The 27,148-nt window shown below is 36.6% G+C and overlaps 2 protein-coding genes across 6 annotated transcripts in view; one reads left to right on the top strand and one right to left on the bottom strand.

The window, feature by feature from the left end:
- Positions 1 to 5,220: 5,220 nt before the first annotated feature.
- On the bottom strand, positions 5,221 to 15,715 carry LOC149068494 (uncharacterized). 3 transcript variants are annotated; one of them, XM_089251775.1, is made up of 3 exons: positions 15,515 to 15,715; positions 11,063 to 11,173; positions 5,221 to 6,408 (listed from the first exon to the last, which is right to left on the bottom strand). In XM_089251775.1, the coding sequence occupies exon 3, from the start codon at positions 6,253 to 6,255 to the stop codon at positions 5,350 to 5,352; it is 906 nt and encodes a 301-aa protein (XP_089107901.1). In that variant the 5' UTR covers positions 6,256 to 6,408; positions 11,063 to 11,173; positions 15,515 to 15,715; the 3' UTR covers positions 5,221 to 5,349. The 3 variants fall into 3 exon arrangements, with proteins under 3 accessions (XP_089107901.1, XP_089107902.1, XP_089107903.1); XM_089251776.1 differs by having other exon boundaries at positions 11,069 to 11,173; XM_089251777.1 differs by lacking the exon at positions 11,063 to 11,173 and having other exon boundaries at positions 15,515 to 15,691.
- A 240-nt stretch (positions 15,716 to 15,955) lies between these two features.
- Positions 15,956 to 27,148, top strand: part of LOC149068493 (uncharacterized) — a 32,215-nt gene continuing 21,022 nt past the window's right edge. For 2 of the 3 annotated variants that reach the window (XR_016195185.1, XM_089251587.1), the window contains exon 1: positions 15,974 to 16,128. The gene's annotated coding sequence lies outside the window, so the exon portion shown is untranslated. Of the gene's footprint in view, positions 16,129 to 27,148 lie in introns of all 3 variants that reach the window. The other variant, XR_016195186.1, reaches the window with a different exon arrangement.

Below are 27,148 nucleotides of genomic sequence, written 5' to 3'. Positions count from 1 at the left end.
GGGAATATATTTATAAAAGTCGAATAAAAAAATGATTGCTCTGGGGTATTTTTTTATGAATTTTGAGGACGGTGCCAATCCATTGCCTCTGCTGAAAAGAAATAAAGTCGAATTCAGTTATAACGAACTCCAAGAGACCAAATCATACATGAGGAAAATACCGGCGAAATTTAATTTTTTAAAACTACATTGCTGTATAACTTTAAACATATTTAAGATGGTCTTAAACTCTGGGGAAGTGATTATCTTACCACTATTGCACCCTTAATTTCCTTACAAAAAAAAACTATTAGAATTTTGATGAGAAATTACACCACTCCTTCACACACAAATGAACTTTTCCCATACCTAAATATCCTACCCTTAAGGCATTTATATTTTTTTAGATCCATACTTATAATCAAGAAAAAACAGTTCGCTTTACCTTTGAATTCGTCACGAACATTTCAATAGACATAATTCCATATACTTTCTGCCTTTAGTTCATAAAAGATATTCTCAAAAAACATTTTAGCTTCCTCATTCCTAAATTTTATAATAGCCTTCCAAATGATCTTATACAGCCATCCCCATTTTCGATTTTCAAAAAACTTCTTAAACAATACTTATTTCAAATAGTCAATATTGAAAACTACTTTTGATTTCGTCCTCAAATTCACACTCCCTTCTTTGCTACAGATTGACTTCCCGCTCCAACTGGTTAATATCTCATTTAAAATTCCCTTGTTGTCAAAAAAAACTCTGCTGTTCTATTTCAAATCATATTATATAAACTCATGTTGATTTATAGATTTTTTTTATATAAGTAATAATGCACACCCCCCCCCCGCATCATTATATTGTATTTTAACTTATGTATTATATGTGTGTGTGCATATTTTGATTTTTTCATTTTTTTTCTCTCCAAAATTACTAAACAGTGTAATTATATTTTATATTGTCAATTGTTAGTGTTTATAAATTAACTTCATTGTAACAGCCTGTATGGAACCTAGGTGTCTCCTTGGTGGTTTTCATTAATCAAATGTAATAATTTTTATTAACCTTATATTAATTAATAAATTGATTTGATTTGTTTCTATAAGCAATCCAAGCAGATAATGTATTGGGACTTCCTCTAAGATTGACATCACATCTTTAAAGTTTTTTTAATTGATACTGTAATGCTTCCTATTAAGTGCCCTACTACTGGCCTGCAACACCCCAAATAATGATCGAGTATTGTGAATCATTTTGCTACTGCAATAAATTGAGACTCGTTAGAATTAAGGTATTGCCGTTTTGTAATTGAGAAGAACTCGGCATCATTTTCATCCGTCTTCTTTGACAGCTTCCCAACTTTGAGGCGCGAATGCAAGCCGATCTCTCCAATAAAAGTCTCGTCACAGAGAGCAACTGGCCTACAGCTACAGTGGTACTAATCATTACACTTCACTCAAAGTTCGAAAAATTAATTGAGCACTATAACAAGCTACACACAGAAGAAAACTTCACGCCAGATTCGCAAAACGTACGCGTGCATTCCAACATGTATCAATTCATTAGAAGTTCCTCGGAAGAATATGGACGAGATGTATGTATGGTTTAGTAGTAGTAGAGCATTCTATAGCTGACCGAGATGACTGTAAAAATAGCCCTTCGTTAACGTCATGTCTCCACCAGGTGGTGAGAGCTCATAGGGTTCTAGCACTGAAGCCCATGTTGTAATGATTTTTTAATTTTTTACCCCATAAATAAATACATTGAAAACAACCATGACAAGTTATTTTAGATGTGCAAACATCATCTCCCCAGAATTAAATACATTTTTTTCCCTTTAAAAAGTGATGCAAACCGATCGAATGAACAAAGCTTAATAAATATGTAATTATAATGAAAATGTTTTTTTAAAAGTAATTCTACAACGTATATAAAAACGCTATAGTTTTATATAATTATTATTTAATTCCAGCTATATAGCTCTATTTTGCACACATCAAGTATTTGATTAAATCGAACTCCAACGGTTGGAGTCCAACCTAACCTCTGAAAGAACCACTAACACTTCCTTTGCCACAATAGACCTATTAACTTAATAAGTTAATCATGTAGTTATTGAAATCGGCAATTGAAACAGTTGATTCAATGTGTGTGCAGTCAGTTCTTTAGCTGCTTTTTGAACTCTTAATATCGTAGCTTTTACTTTCTTTTCCTCCATTAAATATAAGTGCCTTTTTAAAGCCCATATTTGCAATTTTTAGTGTGACTAAGCTCTAATAATCATAATTACACAAAAACTGCGCAACAGGAAAGAAGAGATATGTAGCAAGCTCCAGTTACAATCCTGCAAAGAAATATGCAATTGTTTCAAGATATCGAAAAGCCAAGCAAAAAAAATCTCATTTCGTCTGTATAGATCAACTGAAAATAGCTCTTAATAAATATTTAAATTCCCAGAGCAGAATCCACAAGAACATAGTGGAAGCGAAAGAAATTTAATGCAGCCCAACAGCGGAGCACTGTGACTGCAGTAATTCACGAGCCAACAAATCACAAATTTGAAATTTGCCTCTCTTTCATTCACTGCACCCGATAAAGATTCACCGATTCAGCATAAAAGTTGTGAACTGAGACTTTCTTGCCTCCCCCATTTTTATGACATTCCCGCAACAATGATGTAAAATGTAATAACCACAAGTGTCCTCCATTCAGCTCTTCTAGTGGGGGTGCTAATCGAGAGGACACGAATGGTTTCTTAATAACCATTACATGTAGTTTTTATTTTATGTGTATTCATTCTTTTTCTTTAATAAATATAACCAGTCACAGCGAGTCAACCAAAACAAAAAGACCAAAGCTAATCCTTATATGTAGCTATGGCTCTTTCCAGACAATCCCCCCATTTAAACTAATCCCACATTGCTTACCAAAATATGTTTAGAGCATAATTTTCCAACTTTTTTTCTCCTATCACCCCCCCCCCCCCCTCAACGCAATCTAACCCATAGGATCCTATGTTATACCCATAGCTTCTACCGCTCCTCTGGAACTTTCCATCGCCCATGTTGGGAATCACTGGTTTAGAGCGAGACAACTCGGCCTGGCAGTTATATATATAAATTTATGTGTATTTCTCTATTCAAGTTCTTCATGCATTTCGTGTCCACAACACACGTGCCTACTCAAATTGTCGTATTCATGTTGCTCACCGAATAAGGTGCTAAGCGAGATGGCACAGGTGATCCCTAATTGTATATATTTCCCCACACAATATTTCTATTTTGTATATTTTCATCAGATCCCCCGGAGTGAGTGAACTCAACCCTATAAAACTGATGCTGGCTTCTAGTCCGCAAGTTATCAAACCGATTTGCTCACCAACAAGGTGTAAGCGAGGTGACTAGCTCAGATGGATATTTTATGTGATACAATGAGATTTTCGTGTTGTTTGTTTGTTGTACCCTATGTGTATAATTTTACAAGTGTAAGATAGCAGATGAGATGGCATGTTGCCCCCTCCAATTGCTTTTAAAATATACCTCCATCCTAATATGTGTACACGCATCCGTCTTAACGAAACCCTGAAACGTTTCTCCAACTCCCAACCCCATCTCGTCTGTAATCACCACAAAATGTTAATCGCGACAGTACACAATTTTCCGGGGAAAATATGTTGTAAAAATTTTGTATATTATGTTTTTTTTTTCTCTTTTCTTCTTTTTTTGACACAAAATTAAGTGTTCCGGACTCTGACACGAAGCTGGGCTGGAAGAGATCTCGGCAATGGGATAAGTCCAGTGGCAAAGTTCTGGCGTTCATTCATTGCCCCCTTCCCAACTTTCCAAGCATTTTCATAGAGTACAGATGATTTTCAAGGGCTCCAAAATGAAACCTTCCCTTCCCACCTAAGGAATGCGATGCGAATGAGTCAGACAATGAGAACCTTTAAGAAAAGATGGTTTAAGCACAAAGATAGAAACAGTAAAGTACTGATCAGTTATCGGGACACCCGCCACTGAAAAAATAGAGCGGCCAATGCTAAAGACCCGTTTGCAAGCATAACTAAATTTTAAGTCAAGTCCTCAAAAAAAGTATCCCAACGTAAGTAATGAAGTAGTCAATGTTCATTGGATAATATAAGGGCTTATGCACATAGTCCTACTTAACCGAAAAAATAAACCAGCTTCTATCGCACTACTCAACAATTTAAACAACTGAACTTATGTAAATGGCCCTTGACGTTTGCATACATTTTAAAGAACTTGACAACATCAAAATTATACTTAAGGGGGAGAACTTCAATCGTTAAAAAAAAGTTGCCAGTGATATCACAAGCTCGAATAGGAATGTCATGCTACTAACGAAAGCGCTCTAAATCCTGCCGATCTGAGGAAGGCTCAAAACGGTTGTCTGGATAATTTTGATGAGTACTGTTAATACCTTCTATAGATACTACGAAAAAGCTATCTGAGAGATATTGATATCATTTGTACAAAGCAGTTGAAATATGTTGTGCTATTTATATGCATGACAATTTTGAAAATGACGAGACCAGGGCTGGACAAATCCCAAGCGCCATGTCACCAAGACGACTAAACAATTTGAATTGGCACCTAAAATTTTCTATATGTGGTTACTAAAGTGAAGTCAATACAATAAAATTTTTGGAATTCATATCAGCGTGTCTATCAACATGAACGCAGTCCTGGAAACGTATGAAGAAACAATATTGGGAAAAAACATGTTTTTCTTTGCAAAACTTTTTTTTGGCTCCTAAAATTGTTTTCTGGTGCTTAGATTTTTTTGTGAAGCCTGGGAGGAGACAGACAAACACAATAACATAAAAATGCTTGAATGTAATTGCCAGAATCAATCAATCAAGCTCATATGCAAAATAAATTTCTTTCACTTCTAATATTTCAACAATTATCAACTAAATAAGCAACAAACAAGGCACTTTCTTATGTAACGCTCAATTTAATGTAAATGGGAACAACTATATTTTAATACTTTTTCTTGGCAGTTTTGTTTTCTCTACCTTCTGGAATCATTCCAGAATTAGCATCGTTATAAAGTATTTGTTATAGAATTGCATATTCAAGTTTTCAAATACTTTTTTTGGTGCTTTATTTGTGCCAAGATAGGCCGATGCTTTTGATAGTTTTAGAAACTAGGGCTCATAGAAACGAAAAATTAGCAAAAAAACTGGCAAAAATCCAATCAGCATATTATTTTTCTAAAAAAAATATGATTTATTCTTAAAAAATTACACTTATGTGGCATCTCTCTAGAGAATGCTCAAATGACCAAGAAAGTATCAAGAATCACACTGATTTGGCCATTAGCCGAAGTCAACTCTTTTCTGCTTTTTCAAACTTCATATGGTTTCTTTTCGGCGTGAACTTTTTTGTGCCTCTTTAAATTTCCGGTTTGAGCAAATGTTTTAGAACAAGAATCACACTTATAAGGCTTCTCACCAGAGTGAACTCTTTTGTGTCTATTCAAATCACTTATTTGAGCGAATGTTTTAGAGCAAAAATCACACTCGTATGGCTTCTTTCCGCTGTGAAACCTTTTGTGTTGGTTGAAATAGACGATTTCGGAAAAAGTTTTATTACAAACATCGCACGTATGTGAATTCTCTCCAGAGTGAATACTTTTGTGAATATTCAAATTAGCGATTAAAGAAAATTTTTTACCACAATAATCGCACTCATATGGTTTTTCTCCAGTGTGAATTCTTTTGTGAATATTTAAAGCGTGAACGTAAGAAAACATTTTATTACAAAAATCACACTTATATGGCTTTTCTCCAGTGTGAACTCTCCTGTGTCTGTTTAAATTTCCGCTTTCAGAAAACGTTTTGCCACAGATGTCACACTCATACGGCTTCTCTCCAGTGTGAACTCTTATGTGTTTTTTTAAAATATCGATTACAGAAAACGTTTTACCACAAACATCACACTCATATGGCTTCTCTCCAGTGTGAACTCTTATGTGAATATTTAAGTTGCTAATTGCAGCAAAAGCTTTACCACAGAAATTACACTCATACTTTCTCCTGTGACCTATTATAGGCTTTCTCAAATAAGCGCTTCTCGAAATTGTTTTTGAGCAGTGTGCACTTCTATGCGGATAATCTTCAGAGCTGATGCCATCATGAGAAATGGGTTTGGGATGTTTCACACTCAATGCTTCTGGAGTTAGAACACAAGCACGACTGTCTTCATACTCATGGTGTCCATCATTTGATCCCATAAAAGATGTTCCATTCATTTCTAATAGAGTTAGAAGGATGCTGAAGATGTATTTCAATTTGGACCAAAATCTTTGTTATCTACCATGTTTCTTATCTGATTCGATGTTGTTAGAAAAACTGATCTTACGTGTCGAATTGTACCAAACTGACAATTTTCTCTTTGCATTTACCTGAAAAAAAGAGAAAGGTAACATAACATTTTCTATAAGTGAATTTAGATGATGTGAGAGATTATCATACAGGGTGTCTACCATATACCAAAAGCAAAATTCAGTGAGTTTTCGAGACCATTTCTTGTCTGACAAAATACCATGCTGGACTATTTTCTTATAGTAGTTGTTTCTAAGCTGTTGGTCACATGACCTCCTATGGGGTAGTTTCAGTTATATGGGGGGAAGAGTCTTAATAAAATAGGGGAAAACGAATGAATTTTCGAAATAAAAACACGATATATAAGAAATCAATTTTAATCATTCGCAACATAAGTAAAAATGTATAGAGTCAATATAATGTCTTAACTCTTAATTGAGCTATTAAACATACAGATATAATAAGATATTGTTCTACATTTACAATAATCAACAGACAAATACATATTATTGGAATTTATATACATAGAAAACAATAAGAAAAAATAAAAGAAATTATATTTGATAGCAGAGAAATGTGCAGTCGATATTTTATTTTCAATGAAATTGATTATGGAAGAAGAGGAGAGGTCACACCAATAAAATTGTTGTCGGGGAGGGGGGGGGGGTTCGTTGATAAAATTCTTATGAGCTTAAAAAGGTTGAGGAACCACCATACATCGATACAGACTTGAAGGTCTGGAGAGGGAGGGGGGACACGATGATAATGTCAATTTTTTTTAAATTTCAAATAGTTACAAAAAAAGTAAAACAGTATGCAAAACAAAAATAAGACAACCAAAGGAATGTTAGTCCCATACTAGTTATTACATTAAAAACGTTTGTATATGTTGAAATAATTACAATAAATTAGAATTCATGATAAAATAAACAAAAAAAGACAATAATTAATGACAAGAAAAGAGTGAACATACTATGAAATACAAAGAAATGTGAAAATCAAAAAAGAGAAGACAAAATAAAATAAGAGGACAGAGAAGAGGAAAATGTAAGTGAATTCAGTATAATAATAAGAGGTGGCAGATATATACAGTTGGTGTGAATAATAAACATGTAATGAGGTTGGAGGTCAACGTATGCAGAATACAATAATGTACTTCAATATACACATGCAATTGTCTAATTTTTCTAAACAAAAAGTTGGGTATGTTATTTGACAGCATTTTTTCCCCTTTATTTAATTCATATATTGAGTTGATAAAGCAGATGGAAAAAAATGAAAGTTATGTTTAAGAGAAAAAGTCTGAGGGGGGAGGGCCATTTGAAAATGCATATCTCTGACTCCACTCTGATTATAAGACGAATTGTCAACAATCATCGCATTAATTTATTCACAAAAATTCACACCACGAAAAGACATCAACATGTTATTTACACTGACACGCAACAACTGTATATTTTTCTTCTTCTTCCGGTCGCTTGGCACGCATAATCTGCATAGTCACTTTTTACGCCAAGCGTTGGTGAAACCCAAACCACAATGGTACAGTTATTCAATCATTACATTTCACTTATAGTTAGAAAAATTGATAGCAGATGGCAGCTCTACACATAACAATCATTACACAGAAAAAAAACTTTGTGTTAGGTTCACAACATGCACACTCACATTCCAACATGTATCAATTCATTAGAAGTTCTACAGTAGACGAGGTGCATGCGAGGAGGGAAATGGGAAGGGTATTATAAAATTTTGAGTGCACCGTCCCTTAATGTTTCAAGTTGAAACCCTGTAGTCAGTTCTTGTTCAGGGTGTGCTCTCGTCCAGGTTTAAGGCATGCCCCTTTCATCTTAATTGGTCACAAGTTGGGTAATAAAAATTTGCACTATGAATCAAAGGGTGCGCATTCCTAACCCACGCTCACTTTTAATTTTATTTACACTCTGGGAACGTTGGAGGGTTGGACAGTCTCTCTGTTTTTGAGGTGGTGAGCCTCGGCTCGTTTGAGTCAAAATTCCCCCTTTTTCTCCGTAAATTTTCAAAATTTGAAGTTTTCCTGCACTATGAATAATCCTCCGGTTGCCAGAGTCTACCACAGGATGGAAGATCCTGGAGAAATGGTCCATAAGTGAGCCACCATGGCCAGAATGAAGATGGAAACCACGTTGTTACTACGTCTGCCTTTGAACATTTTTCAGTATCGCTTAAGTTTTAAAAAAATTCTTTGAAATAAAAAAAAGTTTTTGAAACATTGGTGGGACATGCACCTTTTTGGTTTTGTGAAGTATCTTAATATTTTCTGCCAAAAGGAAAATTCGTTGAATAGTTAAGTTAGAAAAGAAAAATTCTGTGTGAAGAGACTGTTTTTGTATTTTTGAAAAATTTATTCTGTGTCATGTTTTTGAAATGGTAAAATGCCTTTAAAAGAAAAGCAATTAAATTTGAATTTCTTTATATAACCTAACTGTGTGTAACAAGAATTTAATTTTTGTTCTGGTGAATCATTTCTTTTGTTGTTTCATGTGGTCAGATTTGAAAAATGTGTTAACAAAAGTCCCCCCCGTAATAAAGGGTTGTTATGTTCAAGATAACCACATTTTGGGTGCTGTATATAATTTTTTTTTAAGTGGTGGTGTTCAACCATCACACTTCATACTGAATTATTCCCATTGACTTACTGCCTTGACTGATTCTGATAGGTCTTTGAAAACCTCTGCTAATCTTTCTCTCAAAACATCAAAGTTAGTTTTCCGAAAACAAGGAACCAGTCTTTTGTTATCAACTTCATCCGAAGAAAACTTACAGAGAAAACTGACGATACGATGATCATTGGAGGAAAACTCGTCCCTACCGAAACATGTTCAACAAGATCGTTAAAAAACTAGTGAGAACTAAATATAAAATAGCAGTACCCCTAGTGGCTTCTAATACATGCTGACACAAAAGGTATCAAACACCAACTCTTAAGAAAGCCTTTTCATATTGATCTCCAGAAATAATTGTGATATACAAATCCGCACGTATTACAACCCTCTTTCGCTTACACATGTAGGAAATTTCATCATGAAGTTTGGATCCCTATTTGGTGGATTGTAACAAACCCCAACAATAACTTTATGACGTCTTTGTTCTCAAGCTCAACCCATACAGTTTCAATATCACTTCTCTGCACATTACACTCTCTAGCCTTCAAACATGATTTCACGTATATCAACACTCCGCCCCCTTAGATTAATAATTTTCATGGACGAAAGTAGCTTTGAAGTATCAGGGTGGAATTTTACACAATTAAAAAAAATTATTAAATTTTTAAAAAATTCCAAAATTTATTTACTTATACCATATTATCGGCCCTATAAGTCTATATAAGAGAATTTGGTTGAATGAGATATAGATATTGTATAAAAACACTAGTGATAGTGGGGAAGTTGACAGTAGAGTTGGGGAGTTTGTTCCATTCACCAATGGTATGAGGGAAGAAACTGTATTTAGAGCAGTCAGTGGAATCAAAAATTGGTTTTATTTTACAGGAATGGTCGAGTCTTCAAGAGATGTAGGATGGTTTGGCTAAAATAGCAGAAGTATCACAGTTGAGATGACCGTGGAAAAATCTTGTAAAACACAGTTAGTCAAGAAATAAACGGTGGGGGGGGGGGGAAGATTTAGTTTGGTTTTAAGGTTGGACATGGAGACAAAAGATGACCAGCCGTCGTGAGCAAATCGGGTGGATTTATTTTGAATTGATTTGAGTTGAAATTTTATAAAATTCAGATATTTTAGTAAATTTCATAATTTTTTTTCTAGAAATTTTCAGTAGATTCTGCAACTGAAAAACCACAAAGAGGAGGAAATCAACTGAAAATAAGAAGATTTCCGGCCTAAAGTATAAATGAGGGTGAAGGAGACTATAGCCTACTCCAATGCTTTTGTAAATAATAACTTATTGGTCAAAATTTGTTCTGGGAGAGCTCCTTCAGTTACATCAATGTGATTATACATTTTTTTTTTTAAATTCCATTTAAAAGAAACCTCTCAAATCATAACCCTCCCAGGCCTCTCTGTCCGAAAATCGAAATTTTGCCCTCTCTCTATGAATAAAATACCTTCGTAAGTGGTTAACTGGCGTTTTTGTATACTAGTCTAATCATTGCTCTAATATCTTGACTATGAAATATTTCTTTACGTCTGTATATAAAGAGTTTTTCACATATAGATGGAGCACCAATTCCCTTGCTTCTTTTTCGTATGGATCTGGTCATTATTAACTAGATGATCTCGTTCACAACTTTCATATCTCTAATTTTTTTAATGCTAATAAATGGCCAATTTTATGTCTCGTCTATCTTCTCACTATGATTATTGACTGATATATTCTCATGATCATGGAAAAGTAAGAAACTAAAAAAAATTCAAAATTTTTCTTCAGTCTTTTGAAGTGTTTTTAGTAGCGCAGTGTGAGGGGAAAACGAGCAACTTTAGTCATTCAGTGCACCAGTCACTTTGGTCTTTCTGCTACTCAAGAGTGATCAATATCCCAGTGTAAGGAGGACCTTTACTTTTTTGATTGAAAACATTCATTGTCATCCAAAAATGAAAAATATTGATCTCAAAAATTAAAAAGTAAATCATTTCAAAAGCGGCGGTTTACTGAGCCTCACCTTATTGTTGTATGGGCGATTATATATCATTATACAGGATTTTCAATGTATAAACTAAATAAATAAAATGCCTTACTATCACCGACACTTGTGGGTGGAGCCTTAGCCAAGAAATTTGTGACATTCTACTTTGCTCAGAACCGTTGATGGTTTTGACTTTTGGAACTGTTCCATGGAACCCCAATATCTATAAAAAAAAAATATATATATATATTTCTTCAGTACAAACCAGTTTTATTACAGCACCAATAAAGATAATTCACAGCTATTCATGCAAAACCCTAGCAAAAACAATCAGTTCATGCAGAGCACCAACTAGACACCAGTGTTTTCTCAACTGCCATGCTGCAGCATCATTCCTATCAGGCCACGAGTGACTGACCGTTTCTTTTCTCACCATTCATTTCCCTTTGGTTGTGTGTTTGACAAAGGCCTTCCACTTACAAAAAATAAATGAAACCGGGCTGCAAGCTTCCAAAGATTGGGGACCACTGTTGGCAAATATGGATTCCATTGTCGGTCGGGTGAAGAATTTTTTGTTGTTGTTGTCAACTTTCAAGTGTGAATGTGAGCCTATCTCATCATTGAAAAGTCTCGCCACAGAGAGTATCTGGCCTTTAACAGAAAACAAATATTTAATCATTATACATTGCTCAAAGTTTGAAGAATAGATAGCAGCACTAAAAACTCATGCACAACATTAGAAATGCATTCAAGCTGTTAGGTGCACATGCTTGCCTTACGGCAAAACTGGAACAGCTGTAATATAATCTCTAAATGGCAAGTTTTGGCAATTATTTCCTTTCTAGTCTCTAGCCGCTTTTCTACCTGGTTGGTGATGGCCAGTCATTTTCTTCTGTTGGCATGGCATTTTTTTCTCCTGCAATTATTATTTCCTTTTTTGCTATTAGTTGTAGTCTGAAGGTGACAACATCACCTCAGGAAGTTCGTTGTAATTATAATAGGCTGTGTTCCACAGCATTTGAATTTAGCCCATTAGTATAGGCACTAGGGATGGGACGAATTGTGATTTAGCTGAATACCAAATATTCTGCTAATGTTTTAGCCAAATATAAAAAAATTTTCATAAAACTCATCACAATTATAAATAAAATTGCCATTTTCAATTTAAAATAAAATTATCAGTTATTTCAAATGATTGATATGAAATTTTAATTATGTAATTTCTAATTTAAATGAATATTAAAAAAACTGGCAACTGAGATTTTTATCGCCGTGATACTGAGAGAGAGAGAGAGAGAGAGAGAGAGAAATCAAATTTAATGATGGTATATTGTATCTTAATATTACAGTAATACCTCAGTTAATGAAGATAATTCGTTCTGGAATCACATTCGTTAGCTAAAACGTGATTTCCTATAGGTTTCTATGAAAAATCTTTTGATTTTTTCTAGCTTCTGCCGTGAAGTATGTAAAGATAAGTTTTTAAAACACCAAGGAATACTACGAAAGACAAAAACTGAATGAAGGCTAAAATGAACAGCTTCCAAATTGGATAAATAAGAATCTACAAGAGGATGAGATACCGATGAGATACCTTTTTCATTTCTCATTATGTACACAGCCAAAACCCCAGCTTTAGTTTAGTTAAGCTCGTGTTGACACAACCCAATCGAGTTCATAAGTGTCCCCCATCCATTTGTGATTTGGTCAGCTCATTTCTGCGTCTGATACTAAAAAACAGATAATCTTCTAGACTGTTCAGCTTGATGCTAAGAGTTTGGCACTGAAGGAATGCGTGCTCTGACATTTTCTATTTTAGCTGAATTTTGCATTTTACATGAAATGTTTCAAAGAATTTCAGAAATAGAATTGTAGGTACATCTGTAAAAACATTCAGAGGCGGACATGAGTAAATCAGACTCTAGTGACAGTAATTCTGATGATGATTGGTGCGAAAATTCAACTCACAATGCAGTTATTTTACTTTAGTGCATGAATTTTTTTTCTTATCATCGAAAATGTTTGTTAGCCGAGGCAGAAAAATTATGAAAAAATCTTCATAAGCTGAGGCGTTCGTTAGCCAAGGTATCACTGCACTTACAAAATCTTTTTTTTCTAACACTTGTTAGAATTTTACACCTAATTAAGAAAATGCTAACCGCTATTGACTCTCAGGTATTAACGCATCATAAAATTTATGATTTATTCTTCACACTCTAGATGTTCTTTGCCCCTTTCAGTATCTCAACATGTTTCTCATCTAGGTACATCCTTCTGTTAATGAACTTGTGTAATTTATGCTCACTTCCATGTTATGACAATAGTAGTCTACTTTCAGTTTCATGGTTTACTTATCCTAGAAATTCGCACTAACATAACCTCCCTCACAGAAAGGGATACACACAATAAAATATAGCAGGTACATTTTTAATTCTACGCGAAAAATTCCAATTAATATACTTTTTAAAATAAGTTTGTTGTGCTTAAATTTGCAGCAGAATATTCCTCCCATCTCTAATAGGCACATACATGTTCTTTTTTCTTCTTTTTTTTTGTTATACGTTGTATTGTACATACTGTTTACAGGATTATATATGGATTCTCTTAGGCTGTGCACATTTCATATTTCTATTCTAATTCATTTTTTGCATATTGGCCATTATATCCCGCAGTCGTGTTTTTATCAAATCCAGGAACTGATTTCAACAAAGACAGACAAATGTCCCTTTTGCCATAAATGATTAAAAGAGAGTCAGGACTTATAAATGTTTTTTATAAATTATCAATTTAATTAATTGTTATTTTTAAATAACATTCCACAGAATATTTATTTTTGTATCAGGAGGGGAGACGGTTGTTTGCCCGAGTCCTAGTTTTTCATTATTTTCAATCCTGAAACTGGCCCAAGAATGTTTAATTTCCAATCTCGAGCCCTTATTAATACATGTTTCAGTTGTTCATTTTTTTTATTGTTATTTTTCCATTTTAACAGCCATAGCGTTATCGATTTTGGGCAAAAAACACTTCCAAAAGCATGATTTCAAAATTAAATGTTTCATTCTTGGCAGCTTCTTGTTATGCTTTCTCGCAAAACAAAGAATCATAGCAGAGGCTCTCAAACTTTTGAGAGTTGCGGATCCCTTGCCCAATTCATTTTTCATCTGCAGCTCCCCAGAATAGTTGAGTAGATATTTTCCACCTATAAAATAACCCTTTCAAAGCACAAATAGGCAGAAAAATCAATATCTCTGGCTCTCTATAATACCTCTGACAAAGGTTAGCGATGCCCCTAGGAGCTGTGCCATACACTTTGAGAAACATTGGATTATACTATAGGCCTAGCTGTTCCGCAAAAATGTTTCAGAAGCAAAATGCCCATGGTGATGGACCAGTGTTGAGTTCGATTCAGAAGAAAGAAAGAGAATATGGATAGGGATGTTTTTTAAAGGTTTTCCCAGCAAATGTCATAATGTCTTCCCCATCCTGCATCTAGGCTGAGATTTTGTATAGGGGACCTCACTATATTAAGATTTCCCACGCAAAAATTAACAAAAAGCATTATTTCACAAGATTATTAGTCCTTATTGCATCTAACGTAAGGCTAATGCTTATTTATTGATGCATAAACAGTGAATAACACGAAAATATACTTATTTATTTTTAAATCCTTATTATTTTTCTTATTGTACATTAATTTTTAAGGAAAGGTTTTTAACCATACACAATCCAGACTGCATTAACTGTTGTCAATTTAAGCTACTACTTGAAATTACTACTACTAAAAAATACATGCACTTCGTCAACTGTAGAACTTCTAATGAATTGATACATGTTGGAATGTGAGTGTGCATGTTGTGAACCTAACACAAAGTTTTTTTTCTGTGTAATGATTGTTATGTGTAGAGCTGCCATCAATTTTTCTAACTATAAGTGAAGTGTAATGATTGAATAACTGTGCCATTGTGGTTTGGGTTTCACCAACGCTTGGCGTAAAAAGTGACTATGCAGATTATGCGTGCCAAGCGACCGGAAGAAGAAAAAAAAATATACAGTTGTTGCGTGTCAGTGTAAATAACATGTTGACGTCTTTTCGTGGTGTGAATTTTTGTGAATAAATTAATGCGATGATTGTTGACAATTCGTCTTATAATCAGAGTGGAGTCAGAGATATGCATTTTCAAATCAGCTCGGTCAGCATCCCAAACCATTGTATTCCTGTACCGATCTGTGGCAAGACTTTTAAACTGGGAGATTGGCTCGCATTTGTGTCTTAAAGTTGGGAACCACTTTCTCAACACGGTGTAAATAAATACAAGTTAAACTATAAGTTTTTCATCCTGGTCTCGCCCTGCCCACCCCGCTAATGGAAATGTTCAGGACAACCAAGATCCTTGATGGGTGATTGACCCAGGGGGCTGATAATTATCAAGATCTTGTGTCGTTAACACCTACACTTTTGATGAACAAACTGAGTAAAGGAGACATTCTCTCCCCCCCCCCCCCCGTTAAAAAAAAAAATGCTTCTTTCCTCCGAATAAGTTAAAACGGGCCTACGGCTACTGACCTGCACTTGAATAACTTGATCACGAATGAATCCGTCCAAAGAATTAGTGGATCGCCGCCGAGAAAGGATCCTATTACAATACCCTTAATGGCTGATTATGACTATTTTTTAAACTAATCATTTAACGATCGACATCAGCATCAGCCAAGCTCATCGGGTAAATATTGTCGACTGTGACTGAAATCAACTCCTCAGATAAACAAAGGATGGTAGTTCGTAGTGGTTGTTCTTCCGTGAACTAAAAACTTTTTGAAGAAATTTTATTAGATTTCGAGTTGACCGATAAAAATTTAATAGAACATTTAATGGAAATGGAAAGTGTGATATAAGTAATGTCATAATCAATTGAAAAGAAAACAATGATGTCATATTAATTTCAAAAAATCTATAACAACCACTACGAACTTTGTTCTTTGTTTAAATCGAGAGTCAAGTGCAGTCACAGACGACAATGTTTACCCAATGGTCATTGCTGTAGAGATCGTGCTCTCGTCGCTGTTGATCGTTAAATGGTCATAACTTGTCATCAAAGGATTCAATTAGGATTCCACCTTGCACGGATTTACTAATTCCTTGTGTGGATTCATTCATGTCAAGTTCACATTCGATCACAGGTCAGTAGGTTATTAGGGTATTTTTTTACTGTTCTGGGAAAATGGAAATAAATGAAAGAAGTTTTCATTACTTCTTATTGTTTTACTCAAGACCTGGACTCAGTTGGCCATCCCCATGTCGAGGATTTCGTTTTGTCCCGGTGCCCATCGTCACTCCCTTTCGATATTTGGCCCCATGCCAAGAAAAGAAAAAGGTGTCATCTGACCCCTTCAAGGAGGCCATGATAAGAACAGGTTCAATAAATATGGAAAGAAAAATTTTACAGGGCAACAATGCATTGTGTTGGAAATTTTCATTTCTTTTAAAATATCTGTCCCTTATACCAAAGCTGTTCCAAAATATCTGTATTGATAGCTCCCTCTGGTGGGAAAAAGGCAGAGTTTGTTTATGACGTCAACAAGTTCATTGAAAGTGAAAACACTTGACAGCTGGCCAAAACTAACGAGGGCTGTAATTTAATCACATGTGTAAAATAGTATCATATTTAAACTTTAGTGAATTCAACTAATTTTATAGACGTTTATAACTATTGGTTAAATTATTTATGAAACTATGAAATTATTATTAATTAAGGAGAAAATGTATCCACTCTCACTATCGATGCTCTTTCATCTTGTTCAACAATTTGCAAATCATCAGGGAGAGGAATAAATCGCTGCGAGTAACAAATTCAAGCTAACTTTATTTCTTTCATTTGTTTGTTTTTTTAATGACTAGCTTCAAAGTTACAGCTGAAGAAGAAATCATGTAATGGCCACTTTCCACACTGTTCATAAATCTGTACAAATCAGGCACAGAAAAAAAAATTAGGAGGAACGTTGATCTTGTATTGTCACTAAAATATTCATCAGTTGCCAAATATCAACTTTGTCACCATGCTTGCTTTAAATGCTAGAAATTATGCTCCTAATTCAAGATACTACTACTAAACCACACATGCACCTCGTCCATATTCCTCTGCAGAACCTCTAAGGAATTGGTACATGTTGGAATGTGTGTGTATGTGTTGTGAACCTGACGTGAACTTTGTTTCTGTGTAATGATAGTTATGTGTACTAATTTTTACCAATGTGTACAATCTGCCATCAATTTTTCTCACTATGACTGAAGTGTAACGATTGAAAATTTTTATCATTGTAAGCCTCGCTCGTATCATTGTATCGGTCTCTGTGGCGAGACTTTTCACTGAGGGATTGGCTCACATTCACCCATTGTAACGTATTTGCTTAGCTTAGCTGTTTTTACATCCCGGATTCTCTTTTTTTTACCTTTCCCAACATAGAACCGGCATTTGCGAATGACAACAATGAAAAAAACAAATTTCTTTCCACTAATAAAATTTATTACAATATTAAGTTTTTGCATATTTTATAACTTTTAACCTGTTAAAGGAGTAAACATAAATACAACAATTTTTTAAAGTTCTTTAGTAAATATTGCACATGAATAAGATTAGGTCTCACCAATCTATCAGTCTCTTAGACGAGGTTCTTCACATCTACGTGTCAGCGTCTCCTTTCTTCAGTTGTAAGAGTATCACCGGCGTATGTCCCAAGTGGTCAGGTTCGAGACTGCATCAGCTCAGCATCCCATGTGATGGAGGTTCTGTGATGGCATCAGCTCTGCCCCACTGTCCTGTCTCAGATCTTCGTTCTCCACGTGAGCTCTACACAACCAGATTTCAGGATAGGTGAGGAGTCGGTGTCTCAAAGAGAAGACTAGTACTCCATCTCGCTCGTGCCAAGACCAACAAGAACAAGAGCCTGGTGGCCCTAAGCCATTATGTCTAAACTTTATTACATTGTCGGATCACCAGAACATGCAAATGTACACCTATTTGGGCCGAAACGCCTTGTTAAAAACAGATTGTTGTGTACTTTTCGATCTTCTCAGCACAGTGGTGACCCTTTAAGGGATTCTTCCCAATCCAACATCCAGTCAGATAGCAGGATCAGTAGCCTGTAAAAACTTAGCATATATGAGTAGTAAAACTCATTGCATACTCATTTTGCGGCATATACGGAATAAAACACTATTTCAACTTTTGACATATGGAAGTTGGTAACAAGAAGGAGTGAACATTGAAGACCTGGCCAGGGTCCGCAACAATAGACCTATTACACATTGATTTTTATCATGAAATTATTGACCGTAAAGTGGTCTGTGGCCCACAGACGGCATAAAGGTAAAAACATTACACATCTTTTCTTGTATAGGCCTAATTATATTGCAAAACATTTATCAAACATTTAATATTGCATAATAATATTTTCATATTCTTAGTTCGATGACGATCCTGTGCGGAACCCCTGCTGGCAATATGCGGGACTTCCCATCATGAGCAGAGATATGGGGTGGGGGCATTGCCCCCCCCCCCCCAGCATCAAAGGTGAAGTCGACTGATCTAATGTATATATGTATAGATGAATCAACATCATCATCATCTTGCCCCCCCCCCCCCCAGCAATAATGACCATGTTCCCCCCACACTTCCAAGTCTATCTCCGCCTATGTTTCCCATCATAATATTGCAATGGTGCATTCGTGGTTCATTGTAATGTTTCCCAACATAGAAATTAATTGTGAATGACAACAATGAATGACGTGATTATCTCCACTAATATTATTTATTAACATTAAAATAAAAATATTTTTAACATATTGTGCAACAAATCTTCTAAAGGTTAACAAAAAAGGTTAATATATCACAAATATTAGGAAATGACCTCACCAAATGTGTCCGTTCGTTCTCTCAATTCCGACTACCAAAGATCAATCCAGTCTTAATCTCGATGGCACTAACTCTGCAGTACACCACTCAAACGAGTCCAGGATGGACATAAACATGTCTCGAAGTCTGTCAGCAACATTCCATCTCCGGCAAGAGGACGTCCCTTCTTGACTTCACTTGCGGGCCACCGGAAAGGACAAAGAGATGACCAACAAGAGGAGAGGTGAAGTTACTTTAGCAGAATCACAGTAGTAAACCCTCTTGTCAACTCATGACCACGAAGGAAGCGCCTTTCGTACAGAGCGAGGTCGGACGACTCAGCGATGAACGTCTACATAGTTGGTTTCAAAGCTCAAGTATGAGAGCGCATGAATGCGTAAGCAAAACCGAAGTGAAAGCGTAGCGGTCTAGCACACTGCTGGTTTATATGAAGAAAACCTTCATCTCATCGGTTATGCGAGAACGAATCACAACTGAGAATGGAATGGCACTGAAATTATAGCATCTCATTTGCATATTTATACGAAATAAAACACTATTACCAAAACTAACATATAGAAATTAGCAACACATAGAATGTAAACATTGGAGACCTGGCCAGGGTCCACAACAATAGGCCTATTTTGGATTGCAAGGACTCATGAAATTATTGACCGTGAAGTGGTCCGCAGCCCACAGACGGTATGAAGGTAAAAACATTGCACATTATTCCTGTATAATTGCATTGCAAAACATTTATCGCAATTTGATATTGCACAATAATATTTTCATTTTACGGAGTTAGATGACGATCCCTTGCGGGAACCCCTGCCGGCAATCTGCGGGACTTCCCATCAGTAACTGGCGGGCCCTTCGTGTTACACCTTAAAGTTGGGAACCACGGAAAACCGACTTCAGTTGACCACCACTGTGGCGATGGTGGGGTTCAAACTCGGATCCTTGCGATGCGAGTCCACTATGACCACTCGACCACCATAGCGGCCCCCCAATTCAGGATAGATTTGATTCAGAAATGATTGGCGCAAATGCAGTCACAGGTGGAAAACATCATCACACATACTCCCCATTCATGTGCAGGCTCTTCTGCCATTTAACTGAGGGTTTTCGAACTTCTATGATGAACCATTCTGTGGGTGTGTTGGTGCACCATCTAGGGACAATAGTCTGCAATACCCTATCACATTGCATTTGTTGACCTCACACGTTGTCCTTCATTTTCTCAAACATGATATAGTCCCAAGGACCCAGATCCAGATCATGTGAGTGTAACAACACTGTGAAGCCTGAGGTTGTCGCAGGTCTGATGGCTGTTGTGGGGACATGCATTGCCGTGTTGAAGCAACACTTTGCGTGACCATTTATTGTGGGCGGAAGCTTCATAGCAAGTTCATAATACCTGTTGTTGTTAACAATGCCCCAACGACAACCATTACATGAAAAGAATACTTTTGTTGCCAGTTGTTTCTTTGTTGTTGGCCATGATAATCCATGCATAACTTAGCAGTCCCCACTCCTAAAATAATAAATAATTAACGGTGCATAATGAAAATATTCAAAATTTTGAAGGATTTAGATAAGTTGAACCATAAGTTGGATCTTAACAAATCACAAGACCTATCAGGCAGCAGAAGTTCATAGGACTACCAAGGGTCCTTATCTTTCAGGCTAAGGTATGAGGCTCTGACATCTAACCGAAGTGGAACTGGGTCATTCTGCACTGCATAGTGCCAGATGGATCCAGACGCTCCACAATTAAAGGCACAGTGAGTTGAGCGAAACCATTCTAAATAGATCGGAAATAGGCCATGCTCTGTGATCACTAATAGCTTTTCTCTAGGCCAAACATGATGTTACCACCGGACCTGTTGTTGAATTTTGTAGGAGTCTTTCGCCAAATTGGAATCCCAACTAGATTGCTAGGTCTTCAGCAGATACTCCTGTAATAATCGGTGGGCAAACTCCCGTGCCATAAATGTTCATTTGGAGTTTGAAGTTTAGTACCCTCGTTAATGAGTTGGTCAGCTTGCTCATGGCCAGGTACCCTAGAGTGCACCTTCACTTAGGCCAACCGTATTCTTGGATTTCCACAGAGGATGTAGCGAATCTCTCCAACATTGTAATACAGTGAACGTGAATTTTTTTCATTGCTCTCAGACTCGATGCACTGTCTAAAAGTATGAGCACTGGATGCTGCCCGGATTGTGCCCATTGAAATTGCATGTAGCGCAGCCTGAAAGACACTGCCCTCAGTTTCAAGTCCTCTCTTCCAAGCGACTTCACGAAAGTCATCCTGCCGCAAGACCACAAATGCCTACTGGATCTTTCGAGAGTCTGTGTGCCATCCATATAAACCAGTTTTGTATCGGATGCTATCACAACATTACTACTGGATAGCATTATCTCGTTTTATACTATGTCCATAATTTGTGATAATTCCCAAAGAGCAACTAAACAATTCACAAGTATTTAACGTTGATGAGAATATGAGAGTGGCTACACCACAGTCCAAAAGGAATACCAGAAGATAATTGACACAAACAGGAATCACCAGATTGGCTCAGCCACGGGGTGTGAATCAGCATGGGGTGTGAATATCACAATTGTATAACAGGGTAAGAGCAGAAGCCCAGGAAACTTTTGTGAAATCGCTTCAAACTGTTTCACTGTTACAGTTTACTCTGGCTCCTTTTTGAAGCCACAATAAGTAAACAGATGCTATGGGGCAGGGCTCGCATGGGTCACTTTTCCCCCGAAAAGTCACTTTTTTAAAAGCTGGTCACTATTATTATGTATTTTTGGGCCCAGGTCACTTTTTTAGCGAAAAGAAAACGCGACTTTGGTCTCTCGTGCTTTTCTGGTAGTTACGTTTCTCTTTTCTTCTAGGAAGAAGATTATGGGTTCAAGGTCACCTATTCTCTTTCTCTCTTCATACAGCTAAAGCAACACCCCCCTATCAGAGTTGCCAGATTGGCGGTTTTTCCACCAAATTGGGCTGGTTTGAAAACAGTTCGGCGGGAAATTTTTGATTCCCTCCCCCCTTCCACCTTGAGGCAGGGGGGCATCCCACCCAGCAATGGAGTCAGAACATTCAACCACAATGCCTTTGAATCGCCTTCCCCAGAACAGTGTGTACATTTACACTATTTCCACTGCTGAACAAATGATAGAAGTGGGGATAGAGAGAAAAACTTTGTAGAAATTGAAAGTGGGCAAGTTCGTCTGAAAACACTGAAAGAAAAAATGTGTAGGGTTCTTGAGAAATTAGAGGAAAACAGCATCATGAGTCAACAGAAACAGTGTGTAATAATCATCATCACCAGCCAAAGAATTGGGCAGTCAAAGCCGTCCGGTTGGGAAGGAGAACTGACAAGCAATGTATATGCTCTGTGTGTGTTTGTGTATGTAATGTTTTTCTTGATTAAAATAAAGTGATAATACAACATGGTGGCAGCGGTAAAAGGCCATAACATCAAAGTAGCTTCAGAGAAAAAAAAATTTTCTGATACACATCAAGTAGATGAAAATCAGTACTTGCAAGGAACTTTCAATCTGAAAAGTAAACATGGCTGATCCAGAGCACTTTCCTTTTGCCATTCCAGCAATACAGATGAACCAGCCGGACTATTTTACATTTTCAACACCTGCAAACTGGTCAAGATGGATAACGCGCTTCCAGAGATTCCACATAGCTTCTGTGCTGTCCACCAAGACGGAAGAAGAGCAGGTAAACTCGCTGATTTATATTATGGGTGAACAAGCCAAGGACATTTACACTTCTTTCAAGTTGGCTGACACTGAAAAGGGAAATTATGAATTTGTTGTGAAGAAGTTTAGTGATCATTTCATTGTTAAAAAGAATACAATTTTTGTGAACGAGCACAGTTCAACAAACGTGGTCAGCAAGAAAGGGAATCAGTAAACAACTTCATTACTGCTTTTTACAGCCTTGCTGAACATTGTGATTATGGAGAATTGCATGGTCAACTCATACGTGATCGCATTGTTGTTGGTATTCGAGATAAACCTCTGAGTGAACAGTTGCAACTGGATGCTGAACTTACACTAACAAAAGCGGTAGAACAAGTTAGGCTTAGTGAATCAATCAAGCAGCAACAACATAAACTCAATGAAACGGGAACCATTATTCCTATACATGCAATGTCTTCAAGAAAATCTGATCACTTTCAATATCAAAAGTCTGGTGTGAAAAATAAACCAAAGAGCAAGAACTTTTCAGATTCCCAACATTCGGAGGCATGCAAATGGTGTGGCAAGTAGAAACATGAGAGAAGATTATGTCCAGCTGGAGATGCCAAATGTTTTAAATGTTCGAAACTGGGACATTTCGGAAACGCTTGTGTTTATCAAAGAAACCAAACCAGCATTCAAAAATTTCATTCTTGGGTCATATTCAAGACAACACAAACCAAGATTGGACAGTTTTTGTAAGTATTATGAATAAGAAATTGAAATTTCGACTAGATAGCAGAGCAGATCATACAGTAATACCTGCAACTTTGTATCACAAGATTTTTCAGAAATTTAATTTGAAACCAGCTGATAGAACTCTCTGTGGTCCAGATAACACTCCGTTGAAAGTGCTGGGCATGTTCGAAGCACCTCTGAGCTATATAAACAAGAAATGCACAGAAGAAATCTATGTCGTCGATGGCTTGAAAAACTGTCTTCTTGGGAAACCAGCTTTGATATCCTATGGCTTAGGACCCAATATCAGCGCTGTTCAACGGATTACTACAATAGATCCGAAAAAAGAGTTTCCTGAACTGTTCGAAGGACTTGGACTCATGAAGGAATGCTATTCCATACAACTCCAAGCCTGATGCTATTCCATCTGCAGTAACATCGCCAAGGCGAGTACCTATACCTCTTTTGAAAAAGACAGAAATCGGGGTAAAAAGGATGGTCGAACAAAAAGTCATAACTTCAGTCACCGAGCCAACAGAGTGGTGCTCTCCTGTTGTCATAGTGCCCAAAAGTGATGGAAAGGTGAGAATTTGCGTGGATCTGATCGAGCTGAACAAAAATGTTCTACGGGAATTACATCCCTTACCCAAAGTGGAATACACACTAAATCTCTTATCTGGTGCTAAAGTGTTCTCAAAACTGGATGCCAATTCAGGATTCTGGCAAATCCCATTGGATGAAAAATCATCTTATCTCACAACATTTATTACTCCGTTTGGAAGATTCAGATTTCTTAGACTGCCCTTTGGAATCTCTTCCGCTCCAGAACATTTCCAAAGAAGAATGATACAAATTCTGGAAAACACAAGTGGAACAGTTTGTCACATGGATGACATACTAGTGTGGGGGGTCTACTCAAGAAGAGCATGATATGAGATTGAGAGAAGTTTGCCAGAAACTGAAGGATGTTCATTTGACTTTGAACAAAGAAAAATGTGTCTTCTCAATGAGCAAAATTAAATTTCTTCGTCACATCATTGATAGCCAAGGAATTCACCCAGATGATGAGAAAATCATTGCTATCAAGGAGTATAAGTCACCAACAAATAAGAAGGAACTGAAACAGATGTTGGGAATGGCGAATTACTTGGCTCGTTTTGTTCCAAATTATGCAGAAGTGCTTTCTCCTCTAACTATGCTTCTCAGTAACAAAATAGATTTTGTGTGGGATATACCTCAGAGAGCAAAATGCTTTTCTCAAATAGAAGGAGATACTGCCATCTGATCCTGTTTTGAAAATCTTCAATCCCAACCAGGAATCCATAATTACTGTCGATGCATCTTCATATGGCTTGGGAGCCACCTTACGCCAAAGCAAGATGACGGTCAGATTGGTGTTATTGCCTATGGTTCCAGAACTTTAACCACAGCTGAGACTCGATACGCCCAAATCGAAAAGGAAGCCTTAGCTATTGCATGGGGTTGTAAGAAATTTAAGGATTACCTAACAGGAACTCATTTCAAGATAGAGAGTGATCATAAACCATTTGGTGATCCAAACCAAACATTTGGATGACTTGTCACCGAGGCTACAAAGGATCAAATTGAGGATGATGCGACACTCTTATGACATAGTTCACATTCCAGGAAAGGAACTGTATGCAGCAGATGCTTTATCCAGGAGTCCTCAAGATGCATATGTTCAAATGGTTAAAGAGACTCTACGAGCTTCATCGAAAAGACTGGAAGAACTAAAAGAAGCACAACTTGCTGACGAAGTTTGTCAGAAACTTTCATCATATACAATGACGGGATAGCCTGCAAAGAAAGATGTTGATTCCTTTTGTCTACCTTTCTGGCAACATCGTTACAAAATCTCCATTCAGGATGGGATAGTGATGAGAGGCTGTAGAATAATCATTCCTCAATACATCAAAGGGAAGTTCTAAATCAGATTCACGAAGGTCATCTTGGAGTTACAAAATGCAGAGCTAGAGCCAGATGTTCTGTCTATTGGCCTGGAATACGTAAAGAAATAGAAGAAAAGGTAAAAAATTGCACTGCTTGCATCCAAGAATCTAAGTACAGGCACCAACCTCTCCTTCCAACACCATTTCCTGAGAGACCATGGGAGATGATTGGTATGGACTTGTTCAAGTACAAGAATTCATGGTATCTTCTTTTAGCTGACTATTATGTTTTCCTGAAATTGCAAAACTTGATAGACTGACAGCTACTGAAGTCATAAACCATTGCAAGTCTATATTCGCTCGACATGGCATTCCAGATATTGTTCGATCAGACAATGGGCCTCAGTTTGATCCAGTGCAAACATTGGAATTTCAAGCGTTCTCTAAAGGGTATGGATTTACACACATGTCTAGTAGCCCAAAGTTTCCTCAAAGTAATGGACTGGTTGAGTCAGCAGTTAAAACAGTTAAAATGCTGATTAAGAAGTCTGAAGATCCATACATTGCCTTTATGGCATATCAAGCAACTCCCCTAGAAAACGGATTCAGTCCAGCAGAGTTGTTGATGGGTAGAAGAATTAAAACAACTTTGCCAATAGCCAAAGGTCAATTGCAACCACAAGCAGTGGATAGAAAAACCATCGAGGTAAAGGAAGAAAGGAGAGTTGAAAGACAGTGCCAAAACTACAACCAAAGCCATAGGGTGAGAGATCTGAAGAAATTACAGGAAGGGGAAAAAGTATGGATAACTGACAGAAGAGCTACTGGTGCAGTACTAAAAAAGACTTCATTCCCAAGATCTTATCTGATTAAGTTGGGAAATAACATCTATAGAAGAAATAGGAGACATCTAATCCCATCACCAAATTTCCACCCAGAGAAAGAAGAATAATTGGACTTTCCTTCTTTAGAACACTGTCCTGCAGCAACTCCATCAAATTTGAGTAACAACTCAGCTGTCAGAGCACTTTATAAGTGGGAGAATTGTTCATCCCCCTAATAGGTTCAACCTATGAAAAAAAAGAGGGGGGAAGATGTGTAATAATCATCATCACCAGCCAAAGAATTGGGCAGTCAAAGCTGTCTGGATGGGAAGGGGAACTGACAAGCAGTGTAAATGCTCTGTGTGAGTTTGTGTATGTAATGTTTTTCTTGATTAAAATAAAGTGATAATACAACAAACAGTCAACAAAATGTCATGGGGGGGGGGGGGGTTTAATGTATGTCAGGGTTAAACCATGTTGGTTTTAACCAAGTTTTTTTTCAAAAAATCAAAAAAAAGTTGCCTTAATATAATTTTTTTCCCTTGAAAAATGTCATATTCATTCATTATTAGCCAAAATGTTTCATTTTTACCACATTTTATATCCTTGGGGTACATTCTGATGGTATATCTTTAAATGACATAAGATTTTATAAGTGGTTTTTTTCAAAAAGTCTCATAAAAGTCGCCAGAATATATATATATATATTTCATATGAAGTATCTTAGTTATTTAAAGTTATATATAAAAGTCAAAATTTCTCATTCTTACAACATTTTCTAACCTTTGGCTACATTCTGATGCTCTATCTTTAGCAAATTCATGAATAAGTATTGCATCACACATCTAAATGTAGTGGTGTATTGTCTCACAGGGTTTCTTTTTCCCTTCACAAAGAAGCAGCTACAGTAGTGACATTATCATGCTAGGGGCAGGTGGTCCAATAATCCAATAAAGACACCAGCTGTCCTTAAAGGACAAAGACTAGTGTACTAGTAGTTACATTACCTCACATATATTTTCATTTTCTTTCCCATAAGAAGTTGCACATCTCCTACTGTATATCTCCCAGTCTTAACATTCCATAGTTGTTTTTTTTATATTTTCACACACACACTGTTAAGCCCAGT

This window comes from Pholcus phalangioides, unplaced genomic scaffold, assembly GCF_987345545.1.
Source record: "Pholcus phalangioides strain wild (caught in Gottingen) unplaced genomic scaffold, Ppha-v1.0 ptg000027l_1, whole genome shotgun sequence".
Lineage (NCBI taxonomy): Eukaryota > Metazoa > Arthropoda > Arachnida > Araneae > Pholcidae > Pholcus > Pholcus phalangioides.
The sequence above is the reverse complement of the archived record's forward strand: the minus strand, read 5'-3'. Positions and strand labels throughout refer to the sequence as shown.